A 17,269-nucleotide genomic window follows, 5' to 3' on the forward strand; every position below is an offset into this window, starting at 1 on the left:
GCAAGTTGCTTGATCTCTCTAATTTATTTGTATGCAAAATGGGGTTGAATGTTTCATGAGACTGTTGCAAGGATTTAAGTTAAGAGTGTAATACCCTTAACCCTGCGTTTGGCACATTGTAAATATTCAATAAATAATGGTGCAAAAGGCTATCAAATTTGATAACACAATCTTAATACTTTAAAAAATGTATTTTACAATTTTTTTTGTTTGGAAGTCAGTTAGACTCAACAAATAGAATTTGAGAATGGACCTTCTGCAAGTGAACATTAGTTCCATTCAAACTCTACGATGAAGGCAATTTACTATTGCATACCATTTGCCTTTTATAAAGAACCAGTTTTACACATTTTCAACTGAGGGGAAGCAGGAAGTAAATAACAATCTAAGTCTCAAACCTCTGAAGTTTCAAGAGCACTAAATAATAGTATTAATTGGCAATCCACAGCAATCTAAAGAGTATACCAAAAAGTTAGTTATAAAAAGCTCTCACTTAGAATTTATACTTATTGCACGTTCTCATGTTATAATGCTGAGATAATGGCTCCTGTAAGTGTCCCAGTCTAGATGTAATCATTTACATTACTCAGTACCCAAACCTTTCAAAAACATCCTATATTCACAAAACTGTTATCACCTCAAATGGAATCTACTGCAATGTGGATACATGTGGTGCCTGTTACCTGCTCCTTAGTGTTCATAACAAAATATAAAGGATAGCTATATTTCTTGGACTTAATTTCAGAACCCACCTCTTCCTTAAATATCACCCAGAGAAAAAGTTAATAAAAACTCCACCAACCTATCAATTTTAAGGTCTAAAATGACACTATACTAATCCTACAAAAAACACATAAAGCAAGATTCAAGGAAACTGATTTTTTTTTCAAAAGTTCCCTAATAAAACTGTCAGGTTCTAAGCGTCCAATCACAAGAATAACAGAAAACACACAAAATGAAAAAGAACCTCACACATAGATGTAAATAAAGCCACTCTTTAGGTTGCCCATTAATCCACAAGTGGCATATTCATCTTATTTACAGTATTATACCCCCTACCATGATATTCCATTACAGAGTCACGCTACACACTCCATAGTTAACACTGTAGGAACCATCTCTTTTTAAACATATTCTCTGTATATTTCCCTTTTGGCTTGCTCTTAGGTTTAAAAAACAAAACAAAACTTCACAATTAAATTCCTTATGCTATTAGATATTCCAAGAAAATGTCTATGAAGAAATGATGTCTGACACATAAAATATAATTCCATTTAGTTCACTCTTCCAGAAATATTTCAACATTCCTGTTTGTCATGGTCTTAGTGCTCCATGTGAGCCAAGTACTTCTTACATATTTTTACAAGTCTGAGCATGAAATTTATGTCAACCATAACTATCAAAAACTTCTGTTCTTTCCATTAGAGAATATGCAGGGAGATTCTATGTGTGTGTACATGCTAATAGTCATGTCTGTTTGCTTTTTGTTTTCATTTGCTTTCAATGTTTCTTTATAATGACTCACTCCTCTCCCAAGCTCCTTCTCTCCTCTCTGAAAGAGGATTTTAAGGTCCAACTATTAATTCTGATATCCTTACCATATCTTTGCAATCACCAATCTATCTAGATGCATGTAAACAAATATAAAAATATTTACTGAAGTGTAATCATGCTTGGGAGCCTTAAGGGAAACTTTTTTTTTAATTGACAAAATTAATAACCAAGCTTAATCAGGAAAAATAAAGTTTTGGTATAAAAGAACTGCCAATATATACTTACAATGTAAATCCTGACACACAATAGGATGCGATCTGTATTCCAACACAACTTCTAAAACAATTAGGAAGGTGTGAGTCACCACCTTGAGCTGGCTGTATTGGACTCATACTGTCCCACTCATTTTATATGTAGAACAATGGAGCATGGAGCGATGAGGTCATCTTAGATACTTTAAAGACCTATGTTTATAAGGTAGGTGATTATTATTGAGTAAGCATTTGAAGTTACATAGTAGAATTACTGACTAGGTAGCCTAGAATAGAGATAGTTAAGTTTTCTGAATACAGTATTTGGCTCAGTTCAGTCAGACCAACATTATCTTACAAGCAATAAAGGAGAGATGAAGAAATAACATTTGCTAGATGTCAAAAGTGTTACAGAAATCAAATGGAGAAAAGCTATAGGTGCTTTGTAGTGTGAAGCCAAGTATAATGGTAGAAGAGATATATAGGACCTCCAAATACTATTTGAAAGGCAACCTGGTGTAGTACAGAAAGGACTCTAAAGTCAGAGAGATCGGAGTTCAAAACTTGACACTACAACTTAGGGATGTGAAAACCTGGGAAAAGGCCTAACTTCTCTAAGTTTCAGATTCTTTATCTATAAAATAGGGGATATGCATCCATCTTATCAGGTTCATAAGGTCTGAAATAGGTAACACAGCTAGCACTATAGTGCCTAAACATCAGGCTTAATAAATATTAACATATTCTTGGAGCACCTGAGTGGCTCAGTCGGTTAAGCAAGCGTCTGCCTTCAGCTCAGGTCATGATCCCAGGGTCCTGGGATGGAGCCTTGTGTCAGGCTCCCTGCTGATCGGGGGCCTGCTTTTCCCTCTCCCTCTGCCGCTCCCCCTGCTTGTGCTCTCTTGCTCTCTGTCAAACAAATAAATAGAATCTTTAAAAAAAAAGAAAGAAAAAAATAGATAACACAGCCAGCACTGTAGTGCCTAAACATAGGGCTTAATAAATATTAACATACTCTCTCTCCTCTTCAAACTCTTGAGGAGTACAAAGTGGAAGAAAAAAAAAAGGTCTTTCATCCTGAAGATACATGAGTAAAAAAATGGCCATTTTCCAATTCTTTTTTTTTTCTTAAGATTTTATTTATTTGAGAGAAAGCGAGACAGCATGAGTGGGGGAAGAGGTGGAGGGAGAAGCAGACTACCCGCTGGGCAGGGAGCCCCAACATGGGGCTTGATCCCAGGATCATGACCTGAGCCAAAAGCTGATGCTTAACCTACTGAGCCACCCAGGCAACCCTTCCAATTCTTTCTATAGGAACATATCCTTAAACTAAAAATCAGGGGGATGGGGAACTTAGGATTGTAACAGCATCAGATATTCAACTAGTTCTATACATAAGAACTTTAAATAAAGGTGTATTAGGTGAGCTCCAAAGGACTAGGCTAATGAAAATTTCTCTAAAGTGAACCCTATTCATGAGATTTGGGATTAGTAGAATTTAAGATGACTTGGTAATTCTAGCTCTGTTGGGAAACAAAAAGGAGTTTCTTGGTCATTCGGCCAGTTAGACATTCTGTAATTACTAATATAAACAAACAACAACAAAAAAAGATGCCCTCAAAAAAGAGACTTTTATTTAACACTGATCTTGAAGAGCAAATCTTACTGGAAAAGAACTCTAACAACATGAACAAATATTGGCAAGATCACTAGGTCAGATGGAAATCCAGAATCATAGGAAAAGAAGGAAAAACACTAATTTTATTTTACAGAAAGTTGGTATAGAGTAGAATAGTCATGTAAATTCATAGCTCATTTGCCTTACAAGCTGGAGTCATGACACAAGAGTAAGATTTTACATGTATGGATCCTGAGCTCATGGGTACTGAAAGGTTCAAAAGGAGAGCTCAAGTTACACAAGCTTTGTAAGTGATCTATTTACACCATATGACTAAGAACGTATCCATGGACAGCTTATGAGCCCAGGCTTCTGTCAAACTAGGAGAGAGGAAAATGAACAGGCACAAAAATTCATAAAAGCTGTAAGTATAAAAATCTCTCTTCCAGATTAAGGAATGTAGAAAAGTATCACCCAAAATTCTACAAGTGGGCTTTAAAATATTAATATGCACGGTAGCACCATTCTCTTAGTGTGTGTGTGGGGGGGAGTCCTAGAGACTATTTAATATTAAGTCACTGATCCTAAAATACCAAAGATGATATTTTCAGGAAAAGCTTGCTATCAATCAAAAAACCAAACCAAACCAAAAATCAGGTTTCTGACAGAATTCCAAAACGTATACTAAAGATTTTGGGGGGGGAAGGGGGTAGGAGATGGGTACTACAGGGAAGTGAAGTGCCTTTATTCTACAGGTTTTGCATAGGGGTATAACATCAAGGACTTACTTTCTATAAATACAGCATCTTAGGGCTATATGGCTAGAATCTCCATTAGTTATAAACAAAATGGAAAAAGTTCTATTAACTATTAACTATAACTATGATACCTAACCTCAATATTTCATACTATAGGCTCTTTACTGTTAAATTCTGCACTCAGATGGGTACCTGATAACTGGTTTTTATGTGTTCGTACGTTTTTTAAGTTTTTTAAAAAATATTTTATTTATTTATTTGAGAGAGTGAGCAAACAAGAAAGCACAAGCAGGGGGAGAGGGAGAAACAGACGTCCTTGCTGAGCAGGAAGCCCAACCTGAGGCTCGACCCCAGGACTCTGGGATCATGACCTGAGCAAAAGGCAGACACTTAGACTGAGTCACCCAGGCGCCCCTACATATTAGTACTTTAAATAAATGCCTAAGTCAATTAACTGTTAATATTAAAAAACCCACAAATTTATTTTATAGTCTTTGGAAGATAACTGGATTCATTTACATATCGTACATTATATTCTTGCTTCTACACTAAGCAACTAAGCTTAAGGTATAAAGATTAAAATACTGAAAACCTCATACCTTTCCCAAAACTAAAGCCTGTCAAAGTAGGCCTAGAAAACAGGCACTGATATGGCAGAGAAAATCTGGCTCATTAATATCTTCCATAGCTTTATACCACATTTTCCAATATTACAGGGATAATTAACAAGGTTTCAATTTTAGTATAACTGAGTTTTAAATGGATGAATCAGCCTTTAGTCTCAGTCACTGCATAGATTCTGCCCCCCCTTCCTCCTATAAACACCATACTTCATTGATATTCAATTCTCAATTATATAAATTGAAATAACAGAGCCCTCAACACTGAGAAGTCAATGGCAGGGGGAAAAACAGTGATTTTCCTAATAAACAGAACCAGGAAAGGAACACAATTTAAATATGCCTTAGCTTTCTGCCTGGACTTAGCTCCTCTTTTAAATAACTCCAAGTGACAAAAGTGCTCCAAACCAGAAAACGCTCATGCTACTTGCAAGAAAAACTCTATAAACTGGAGGGATTGGGTGGTGGGAGGTCAACCGGAAAGACCTTCTTAAAATTTGATTTCTTTGCTTACTTGATTAGAAAAAAATAAAAAATTAAAACCCAATGTGCAACACCAAAGAAAGTATACTGGTAATCAAAACCTAAATGACCCCTGACAGAGTTACAGCCTATAGATCACTAACACATCAACTACATTTGTGACTAATTACTTTGGAAAATAGGCAGTAAAGTCTGTAAACCAGCTCTCGAATGGAAACATAATGCCTGTATACAGCAACAAAAATATGATGTAAAACCCACAGATTTTTTTCTTACTTCCCCCTTTCAGGAATTGTGCCTGGCATTGTGCAGCTGTGGTGCTGCCTTCATCACTCCCTGCGTTTCCAATCTTGCTAATTAAAAGGTTGATCACAGAACAATGCTCTTCTCATTAATTTCAGTGTTCCGATTGGGCAGGATCCCTGCTTACCCCACCTGATCTTTTCACACTGCTGAAGTTAATGTGACAGGAGCCCGAAGATGGATTACCTGCTGCCATATTGCCCATCGCCTCCAATCAGGAGCTATCTGTGTAAACTGATTGTTCTAATTTGCTCTCATTATTTTTACAATATCAGGAGAAAATAACGCACACAGCTCACTGTCAAAGCCATGAAAATCAGCCATTAGTTAAACCCAGACACTGAGTGGCTTTATTAGAGGCACTGCAGTTTATTGATGTAGCTCCAGTCAAACAAGGCAGCATTTGCTTCAGTAGAAGGAAATGTTTATACTGAAAGTAAATATTTATTGTAATAATACCCACAGCAACATGATATTTTGAATAATCCTGTTCTTATTTCAGAAGCTTTGTTTTGACACAAATTAACAACAATGAAGGGTTGGGTTGGCATAAGAAAGTAGATAACATTTAATACAAACTCAGTAGCATGAAAATCTGTCTATTAACACAAATCTAGGAGCACTCCTCACCTCCTATACCTTGTATAAATAAACTCTATTCTGTGACTACAAACGCTAATCAATCGATCAATAATGGAGGTTCTATTCTGCTCCACACAACAACAAACATTTTTCCAAAACAGAGATTTTATGACTTAGGAATCAAAATTATTTCTATAAGGATCATACAGGTATAGTTTTAAATAAGAAAAACTGTATTCTTGTACAATGTAAACATTCAACAAGAAAGATGACTAATCCTAGTATCACAGACATTCACGATATATTGTGGAATAGAAAATGAGCAATGTTGTGAAGCCAGCTAAGCAAACAAGCTAGGTTTTAAATCCTTTAGTAAGAGACGGTTTCTTAAAGCGGAAGGCAGAACTCTACAGAAAGGTTTGATAGTCAATGAGATAATTAAAAGATTTATTCTGGGCACAAAGAAAATATATTTTCCTGTTGTAAAGAAAATGCTAAACGCTAGAAAAAAACAGATTTAAACTTGGCATTTCTAGTCTTGTCTGGCTATGAGCATTTGTAAAAATGTTAGCTGAATGCTGCCTGAACAGCATTTTGGGGGGCTGGAGAAGGGGGGTATAAATAATAGAAACTGATGCTTTTTAAATAAAGAAATTTAGTCCACATACTCTTCCCCCTTCCCCCCCCCTTTAGTATCGAAGGAAACATGGCTTCCTCCTGTTTTCTTTCTACGCTAAGACTCCTAGGTAATGTGAAGGCAAGAGTATGCCCTTCTTGCTGCTCCCCTTTTAATGGCCACTTTTCTTTTTCTAAGAAACGTGTGCCATGCTTTTCTCCTTAAAATTCCTGCACTAAAAGACTGCACCATACTGCACTCCACAAAACGTGCTGATGGCGCCAATTACAAGCCCCCAGCCGAACGCTCCAGCCCCCACCATTCGGGCAGATTTATGCGGACTCTTGCCGACGTTATTACAAGTCAGAGTTTATTGGGAAATTGTTACATTATGCGGAGTGTCTAACAAATTGCTTATGCTGCTATAATTGGATTACAACAGCCGCTTGCTCCCACCGGTAAGATTAGGCAAGTAGGACTCCTGCCGATCTCTGAGCGTTAGCAGTAATTTTATTTGCCTTGCCTCTCTCTTTCCTAACAACATGCCTCTCTCCCTGCCAGCTGTCTGCTGAAAAGGCACAGGCTTGTTCCTTGGCCCTAACAATGCAATTACAGCCCCGCAGATCGCACTGTTTGTGCATTAAGTACAGAGCCAAAACGAGGCGAATTGATCGTTTGACTTTTGGAGAAGCCATGTGATCTCTCGATGCGGGTGATCCGACATGCATCAGCAGGCAATACTGCAGTCAATTCTTGATGAAGAACTTTCTTCCTTCACCCCTCTCTCTCCCAACCTTTCCTTTTTCACTGAGGTAAATACTGACTGGGCTCATCTCCTGCTAATCTGGACCAATCCACAAAGACAAACTTAATCTTATTAGCTCCCTGGCTAGATAGAAATGTGAATAGGTCCTAGTGTCTTGAAGTGCCTCAGTCAGATATATCAGTGGTTCCCAGCAGTTGAACCACTGCTGCTATCTTAAAAAAAAGGTTCATAAAGAGTTCACTGAGGAAAAAAAGGAAAAAAAGTTTACAGAAACACTGTAGTTCAAAAGAACTACAGAAAGTTTCAGGTTCTGGCAAATAAAACTGCCTTGGAAAGGCTTTGTTTGAAGCTCTGTCTATATTCAAGGGCCCATCAAGAATCAGCATGGAAACCCGTGTCTGCCTTTCTCTGAAGGTCTGCTCTGCTGGAAGATGCTGGCGGCCAACATGTAGAATCAACGCAGCTTGCTTCAGGCTTAACACAGCCAGTCTGATCCCCACTTGTGGCAAAGTTTTACACACATATTTTGTTGACGTCTTTCTGCTTCTTGTTTCTTTCTCCAGTATGTTTAGCAATGCGTGCCGGTAGTAAGGAGACTGTGCAAGCAGTTCTCTCACTCAAGGGCATAATTCATGAAGATGCTCACTGGGGTCCTGACTTCTCTTTTTTTCTTTTACAATTAACTCTCTTGAAATGGTTGAAAATGATCTTAAATTTTACCAAATTAATTCAGACCAGGATTCCTGTTCACACTTTCCTCTCCAATGGCATATGCTACTTAGGGTTCCTGAAGATGATTATACAACAAATGTGCAGTCAATCTGCTGATCCACTTTGGTGTCCCAGTCTGTATTTCTAAATATCATGCACATCTAGAAGGTTTTATGTTCCTGCATCCTTAACCTGACAAACACATAAACTCTTGTTTATAACAATGGTCCTTGATTATTACCTCAAAGTGAGCTGGGAAAAGTCACTTTACTAGTATTTCTCAGAACCTCTCTATAACTCCCATTAACACTCATTAAAATCATATGACCCATTTGAAAATGAAAGAAAAAAATAGTACTGCTGAACTTTATTCCTGCCTTTTTGAAATAGCAATATGGTAATGTGTAACATGTTATATTCCAGAGTTTTTCCAACCTCATTGGCCTCGATGATATGGTTAAATCTTAACATATTCTCCACAAAGCTACTGTTTAGACCCGAAAGAGAGGCCTGTGCAAAGAATGGCCCATTTGACATGCTACTTGTGGAACAGCGTATTAAAGAAGCCTGTTAACATGTAGTTTAAAACTCAAAAGAAACTCTGAACAGCTGAAATGCCTTATAAATAGCGCAGACCCAGAGGAAGTGCAAACGTCTGCATTGTGAATTGTAGATCTTAATTACCGACAATGGCTGGTACAGCAAGTAGCACGGAAAAAAAGTGAAACAGTTGCACTGTTCATGGTTGGCAATAATTCTTCAGGAAAATATTTACTATCAATCAGTTATGAGAAAAGGGACTCTGTGCTCGTAAAACAGCACGTTGCTTCTCATACCAGGACCATTTTGCTTCAGCATAATCTGAATTTAAACAGCTTGTTTCCTGCGGATATAATTTTGGAAATAAATAAAACAAGTCTTCTATCAAAATCTGGAGTGAGTGGAAAGGAACATCACATTTTTCTGTCTCAGTCAGTTGCAAACAGATTATTAGTCTCAAGTAAAAAACAATAACAACAAACAACTACAATACAGAACATCTACAAAGGACTACTGAAGAGGTTTATTTTCCAAACATAAAGAAGCAGAACTTCTCCTACCTGGGCAGGAATCTAGGTGGATGTGTTCAAACAACTTAATTTTAATTCTGTGCATGCATGTGTAAAAAGTAAATTAGGAAAAACCTGAAACCAAAATTTTCGGTAATATTTAAATAAAGTCAGCAAAAAGATAACAAAAAAATTAATGCTCTTCATTTTTCTAGTTAGTTTTCTTTACCAATTAAAAAAGATCATGAAGGTTGACAATTAGGTGCAATGTGATTATTGATTTTAAAGACTAAGTTGGCAGTCAATAATGACTGTCCATTTAAAGCTACAATAAATACAGAGCTCATCATGTTCCAAACAAATCTCATGAACTACACGGCTATAATTAGTAAGAAGGAAGGCTTTGGACAAAAATAAAAGACATTTCAATGCCTCCAAATATTAGTTGGACTAAGTTACACTGATAAAACGACCCATCCTTCATTTTTATTTTTAAATCCTTTCTTAGGTCTCATTCTTCAAGTTAGAGATTCAGAAGATTATTATTAACCTAGAGTGGCTGTAGTTTGTCTTACCACTGTGTTTTCTTATATTCTAAAGAGTACAAATGGGCCCCTCTTCATAGACCTATTATAAAACATTTATGGAAGGTATTTCTGGCAAAGAAGAGTCACATACTACGTACTACAAGGTCTGAACGTAACAACTTTGCTGTTTTTCAGGGAATGACCGGTATTAATGTCTTCTCTAAAATTCATAATGAACAATATTCTATAATAACAATGACTATCTCCACCAAATCAAAGTCACTCTGAATTAGCTCCTTTGAACTAGGGGACAAAAATGTTGTTATCACTATATTATAGTTGCTCTCACATGGGGATGATTGGATATTCAAGGCCACTTTGGAGTACAATCTGAATCAACAACAGACACTTGTATCAAGTGAAAAGCTACTGCAGCCATATCAAGTGTAGCAGATGAAACTATTCAGTTAAGGGCTAAAGGTGAAGAGCAGGAAACAGGGATAAGCTTGCAGACCTACAAAAACAATGGCAAGTCATTACCTTTCAAAGGTCAAGCTATAAATGAGGCAAGTAGAAACAGCACAGAATCATGAGATACATATAACACATGTAAATAGAAAAGGGAAAACTTGTTCTCTATTCTCATGTTACTGATACCTCACTGGAGGCTGTTAAAAGAAAGAAATTTTTTTAGCTACGTTTTTATTTGCCATTGACCCACTGATTATACAGCTCAAGTCTGAAGCAATGAACCAGAAGCCAGGATGTGGGCCAATAAAAGGAACCAGAAAGTTAGGTGGGTTCCAGTAGGAAAGGATAGAAATCATTATTAAATTAGGGTATTGAAGGAGATGATGAAAGGATATAGGTGTCAGAATAATGTTAAAATAAGCAAGAATGGGATGAGAGGGTCACCATCTGGGAGCAAAAGAAACAGACAGATGAGCAGCAATAAGCAAACTTATTTCCTCACCCAAGAGCACAGAAGAAATTATGCCATTGTGCCAGATGCCAGAAGATTTCTAACCATGCACCACTGAAATAGAGGGTGGGAGAAAAACAAAACAAAACACATCATACAGACACACACCAACATGACTCTATAGCTTAGAGATCCTGGCTTACAAAGTATGGAGAAAACAAAAGGAACAGATGCTCACTTGGCCAGCCCTCAATGAAACTCATTAAAATTGTCACCCTGTCCTTGGATCAGTGCTCATGCTAAGATTTTACCTTGTTTAGCCAGAAGTCACCCACTTGTGATGAAACTGAGCAACGTGGCCAAAAAGGAGAAAGATTATTTTTAAAGGCCCAAATAACTGATTCCCCCATTTCAATGTACAAATGCTGGATACAAAATTGGGTCAATTAGCACTTGCTGGCTGTGACTTAATGACTGAAAAAATAAATATATGTAATTTATTATTTTCATATTTTACAGCAAATTACTAAGACACTAAGAGACACTTAACTAACTCTATCTTTTTTAATTATAATTTTAAATAAATCAACATTTCTTATATGGTTCTTTTTTTTTAGATTTTATTTATTTATTTATTTGACAGAGAGAGAGAGAGAGAGAGAGAGACAGCAAGAGAGGGAACACAAGCAGGGGGAGTGGGAGAGGGAGAAGCAGGCTTCCCGCGGAGCAGGGAGCCCGATGCGAGGCTTGATCCCAGGACCCTGGGACCATGACCTGAGCCGAAGGCAGACGCTTAACGACTGAGCCACCCAGGCGCCCGTATATGGTTCATTTCTAATGGTTATAGTTTGTATGATACTTTCAGTTGATTAAGTAGGTTCAGTGACTACTGCATGTTTTAAGAAATAAAATAAAAATAATAAAAAATGTTGCCGTCCTTTGATTTTTGTAGCAAAGTATGGAGACTACCTGATTACCAGCTCCAACTCTAATAATAACAGTAAGTAACTGAGAGCCCTAGTGTATAATAAAATAGACTAAACTAAAGTAGTTAAAGTTGGGAATGTTCTAACAGTGACAAAACCCTGAATAGTTATTAAGGCAGTAATTTTGCAAATATGCAAGGTAAAAGTCTAGAGACAGAGCCCATTCTGGAATTTTACTTATCCTGGAATAATCAAAGTTGCTGTTACCTAAATTTAGGTCAAAGTTCCTATGTAATCAGAGATACTTGGAAGATTAGAGCCATAGTTAATACAATTATTAGACCATAAGGTCTCTAATATGTGATTACTTTTGTATCTATAGATATGCACATGTTTTATACATAAAAAAAGGAAGCTCATATGCAAGATAAAACACACCTGTCCACTCAGGTCAAAATCACCAAAAGCAATATTTCTATCATTGACCACTTAATAAATAATAATAGTGATATAATAATTGGATTTTCTATAGCATACTTCACAATCCTTGCAATGGTTACTCTATATTAATCACATTTAAAACCCATGAACAACCTTATAAAAATAATTGTATATTTTCTTTCACAAATCTTACTTATTTGTAATAATCTAGTGTTTCAGGGTCAAGTAACTAGTGTCAAATAACAAACGTGAATTAGACGGAAGTGTGACCAGAATGCATAACCAAAAAATTCTTTTGCAACTGAAGAGATGGAGACTCCAACTTGCAGTCTGCTTTGAAAATGCTGCCTGCTGTATTCCTTTTTAAATATAAAATCCTGTGATAATCTTTAATAGCAATACTGAGTGAAGATGTTTTTATAGATAAAGCATTGTTACGATGTGGTATAGTAATATTTATGAGTAGTATTACTTACTTTGGCCACACAATTTTCAGTCTTCATAGCAGTGCTTGCTAGACATACTGTTTCTTGGTTTAAGCAGAGTCTGGCACAGCTGTTATAAGTCTGTAAAGAGAATTTTTCGGAAACAGGTTTAAATATTAAAATGCGGTCACATACAGTTTTCAAATTCTGTCCTATTCTCAAAATCAACACATGAATAGACTTATATATAAATTCCAGATTTATGGGAACTGGAAACAAGGTAGGGAGGTGGAAGAAAAGAAAATGAGAGCCCACAAGAGCCACTGATGAACTCATGAACAAGAATGTAAGCTGGTCTCACTGTGTGTATGGAAGGTAGGGGTGCTATTCAAAAATGTGCAAAGGACTTGAACAGGCATTTATCCAAAGAAGATATACAAATGGCCAACACGCACATGACAAGATGCTCAACATCACTTATCATTTCAGAAATGCAAATCAAATCCACAATGAGATACAACTTCATACCCACTAGGATGATTACTGTTAAAAAACAGAAAACAGGGTTGCCTGGGTGGCTCAGTTGTTAAGCGTCTGCCTTCTCTGTCAAATAAATAAAATCTTTAAAAAATAAAAAGTAAAAAACAGAAAACAGCGAGTGTTGGCAAGGATGTGGAGACACTGGAACCACTGTGCACTGCTGGTGGGAATGTATATATATACACAGCTGTGGAAAACAGCACGGTGGTGGTTCCTCAACAAATTACAACTGGAATTACCATATGATCCAACAATGCCACTTCTGGGTATATACCCAAAAGAAATGAAAGCAGAATTTTGAAAAGGTGTTTGTATATCCATGTTCCTAGCAGCATTATTCACAATTGCCAAAATATGGAAGCAACCCAAGTATCCACTGACAGATGAAGGGACACACAAAATGTGGCATATACATCAAATGGAATGGTATTCAGCCTTAAAAAGAAAGGAGATTCTGACTTATACTATGATATGGATGAACCTTGAGGACATTATGGTAGGTGAAATAAGTCAGTCACAAAAAGATAAATACTGTATGATCCCACTTGTATGAAATACTTAGAGAAGGCAAAATCAGAGAGACAGAAAGTGGAACGATGGTTGCCAGAGCTGGGAGAAGAAATAGGATGTTACTGTTTAATGGGTATAGGGCTTTTATTTTTTTTTATAAAATGAAAAGAGTTTTGGGGATGGATGGTGGTGACAGTTATATAACAATGTGAATGTATTTAATCCACTGAACTGTACATTTAAAAATGGTTAAGACAGTAAATGTTATGTTACATGTATTTTACCACAATTAAAAAAATTGGTTATACTTTATGGTAAGTAAACATTATTAATAATTGGCCAATATAGTAAAACAATGTTTTTTATTTATTTTATTTTATTATGTTATGTTAATCACCATACATTACATCATTAGTTTTTGATGTAGTGTTCCATGATTCATTGTTTGCGTATTAACACCCAGTGCTCCATTCAATATGTGCCCTCTTTAATACCCATCACCAGGCTAACCCATCCACCCCCACCCCCCTCTGTTTTTAAGTTTTCACTGATGGTATAAAGCATGATTCTCAAAGTTTAGCATGCATCAGAATCATTAGGAGGGCTTGTTAAAAACACAGATTGTCGGAGCACCTGGGTGACTCAGTCAGTTGGGCAACCGACTCTTGATTTCGGCTGGGGTCATGATCTCAGCATCATGGGATGGAGCCCCACATCAGGCCCTGTGCTTGGCATGAAGTCTGCTTGGGATTCTCTCTCCCTCTGCCCCTTCCCCCATTCGCTCACTCTCTCTAAAATAAAACAAATAAAATCTGGGGGGAAAAGAAAACCAAACCCAAACACACAAATTGTTAGGACCCACCCCCAGGCTTCTGAGAATTTGCTTTTATAACAAGTTCCTAGTTGATGTTAATGCTGTTGGTTTAGGAACACTCTTTGAGAACTACTATGTTGGAGAACTATATGTTTTGGAATTAAAGAGAAAAATCTTAAGACATAGGCAATCTCTTATAACCAACAATAGGAAAGAATCCAGTTTTTAAAATTCTAGATTACAGAATAGCCGCAAAATGAGTTTCTGTATACCCTTCCCCCCAGCTTCCCCTTATGTTAATGACTTACATAACCACAGAACACTTATCAAAATTAAGTAACTAAGTTGGTACAATATAAAGAATTTCTTTTGAGTTTCATCAATTTTCCCACTAATACCTTTTTCTGTTCAGGATCTAACCCACGATGCTACACTGAATTTAGTTATCATGTCTCTTTAGTTGCCTCTAACCAGTGACAATTTCTCAGTCTTGTCTTTTAGGACTATGACACTTCTGAAGAGTACTGATTAGTCTATATAATTTCTCTCAATGTGGCCTTGTCTCATGTTTTCTTATGATCAGATGGAGGTTATACATTATTGGGAAGAATACCACAAAGGTGATGTACCCTTCTCAATGCATCAAGTCAGGAGGCATGTTATTAAGTATTTCTAGTGATGGTAAACTTTATCATATGCCTATGATCATTATCTGCCAAGATTCTCCATTATAAGTTTGTTATTTTTCCTTTAGGGATTACAAAATATATTGAGAGAAATATTCTGAGATGATGAAAATACTTTGTTTCGATTTCAACTTTTGCCTGCTAATTTTAGCATCCATTGGTGGATCCTGCCTATGGTAATTTTTACTGTGGTGTTCTGATGGTGATTTTTAAATTTCCCTCTTTCCTTCCACATTTATTTTATTTTTTAAAAGATTTTATTTATTTATTTATTTATTAGAGAGAGAGAGAGAGAGAGAGGGGGAGAAACAGCATGAGAGGGGAGAGGGACAGAGGGAGAAGGGGGCTTCCCGCTGAGCTGGGAGCCTGATGTGGGACTCGATCCCAGGACTCCGGGATCATGACCTGAGCCAAAGGCAGTCACTTAACTAACTGAGCCACCCAGGTGCCGTCCTTCCACATTTATTAAATGGAATTTTTTTCTGTGACAAAAAGCTATGATTTCTCCTATTTACTTATGTCAGCAGTGGATTCATAGATGTTTTAAACTATTCATTTTTGGTCAGTTATCATTCTTTGGAAAGATATAGGTAAAAAAATTTAAGAAAATGGAGAAAAAGTATTATAAAATTGGTTTTCCATTCAAATTAAACTTTAAAAAATTTATATCCACTTAATTGTTTTATTCTTTTATAATTTAAGTTGAAATTATTTCAAAACCAATTTTAAAGATTTTATTTATTTATTTGTCAGAGAGAGAGAGCATGCACAAGCAGGGAGAGGGGCAGGCAGAGGGAGAAGCAGACTTCCTGCTGAGCAGGGAGCCCAATGTGGGACTTGATCCCAGAACTCTGGGATCATGACCTGAGCCAAAGGCAGACGCTTAAACGACTGAGCCATCCAGGTATCCCCAAACATATTTTAAAGGAATAAATTGGATCATCTGACCTTTGTGTATAGCAGCTACCGGTGCATGTATGTTCTGGGGTCAGGTTCAGTACTTCTTTTGCAACTACTAATACCACAAACATTTATTATTCATGTATAGACAACATAAAAGTTTTTAAATAAAACTTCCTATCATTTAAAAGACATTTATGAAGTGATTCATATGTACTGAATAACATAAAAAACGTAAGCCAAAGAGTTCAAGTTCCAATAATGCCAGAGATGCTTACATGGGATTAACCCTCATAAGATAACAATTATAAACCATGGGGAAAAAAATTAATAATAACTACTTAAAGGCACTGGAGAATGACCTAAACTAGTAAGAAATTGGGGGAGAAGAGTAGACTGACCTTCAAGGGGAGAAACACACAGGGTAACATCCATGTTTATGTGCTTTCTCCCCTGAGGGTACTCACCGATCTACTTGATGCAGGGTGACTAAAATTCACTTAGAAAGCCAGTTTATTGGCTTGATATGCCAAAGGATGGAGTTCAGGGCTGCATAGTGGCTGGAGATTAAAAAATCATAGAAAACAGACCCATAGGGGAGGCTCAATTCTCCTCTAATCCATGGCTAATCCCCAAACTACACATATGAATGGGAGACTATAAGGATTCCAATGGAAAATAACAGAAGACTGAAGACTGGAGCAGGGACTGCAGCTGTTGCCCATGAGGGGAGACAGAATTTAGAATCTGATTCCTACTAAATTAGAGGAACTTAAAAGGCATCTCAAACTTTCACTGAAAACTTGAAATGACCCTGCATTGAGAGTAAACAGTAAGTCTTAGGAGTAAAGGCTCTACCTTAGACCAGGGGAAAAACCAAAACATATGTGCTCTAACAAATATAAACCAACACTCTGTGAAGTTACAGTGATCAGTCAGTAAGTTAATCAGTAGAAGATAAAAGAATCCAGAGTCTCTGCAATCAGTTATTTATAATGTCCACTATATAATAAAAAACTGCTAGATATAAGAGCAGATAAATGGAACCCATAGTCCAGAGAAAAAAGAACCAGTAGAAAATGGCCCTGAGATGATCTAGTATGGGAATCAGTATATAAAGGCTTTATAGAAGCTATAATAAATATATTCAACATCTTAAATGAAAGATGCAATCATAATGGATAAACAGATGGAAATTTTCACCAGAAAAATGAAAACCTAAAATGAACCAGATAGAAATTCTATAACTGGAAAGTATATTATCCGAAATTTAAAATTTACTGGATGGGCTTAAAAGCAGATTGGAGATGGCAGAAGAGAGGCCAAT

At 36.7% G+C, this 17,269-nt stretch overlaps 1 protein-coding gene across 6 annotated transcripts in view; it reads right to left on the reverse strand.

Annotated features, from left to right (window-relative positions):
- The window catches only part of BTRC (beta-transducin repeat containing E3 ubiquitin protein ligase), a 170,877-nt gene that overhangs the window by 53,171 nt on the left and 100,437 nt on the right, over nt 1-17,269 (reverse strand). For all 6 annotated transcript variants that reach the window (XR_015767072.1, XR_015767071.1, XR_015767070.1 and 3 more), the window contains one exon: nt 12,544-12,633. Coding sequence is in view for 3 of the 6 variants with exons in the window: in XM_028098736.2 (XP_027954537.1) it covers nt 12,544-12,633 (90 nt within the window). In the remaining 3 variants the exon portion in view is untranslated. The remainder of the gene's footprint in view (nt 1-12,543; nt 12,634-17,269) is intronic.

Source organism: Eumetopias jubatus, unplaced genomic scaffold (genome assembly GCF_037043125.1).
Source record: "Eumetopias jubatus isolate StellerSeaLion01/CBP00866 unplaced genomic scaffold, mEumJub1_p1.0 scaffold_17, whole genome shotgun sequence".
NCBI lineage: Eukaryota > Metazoa > Chordata > Mammalia > Carnivora > Otariidae > Eumetopias > Eumetopias jubatus.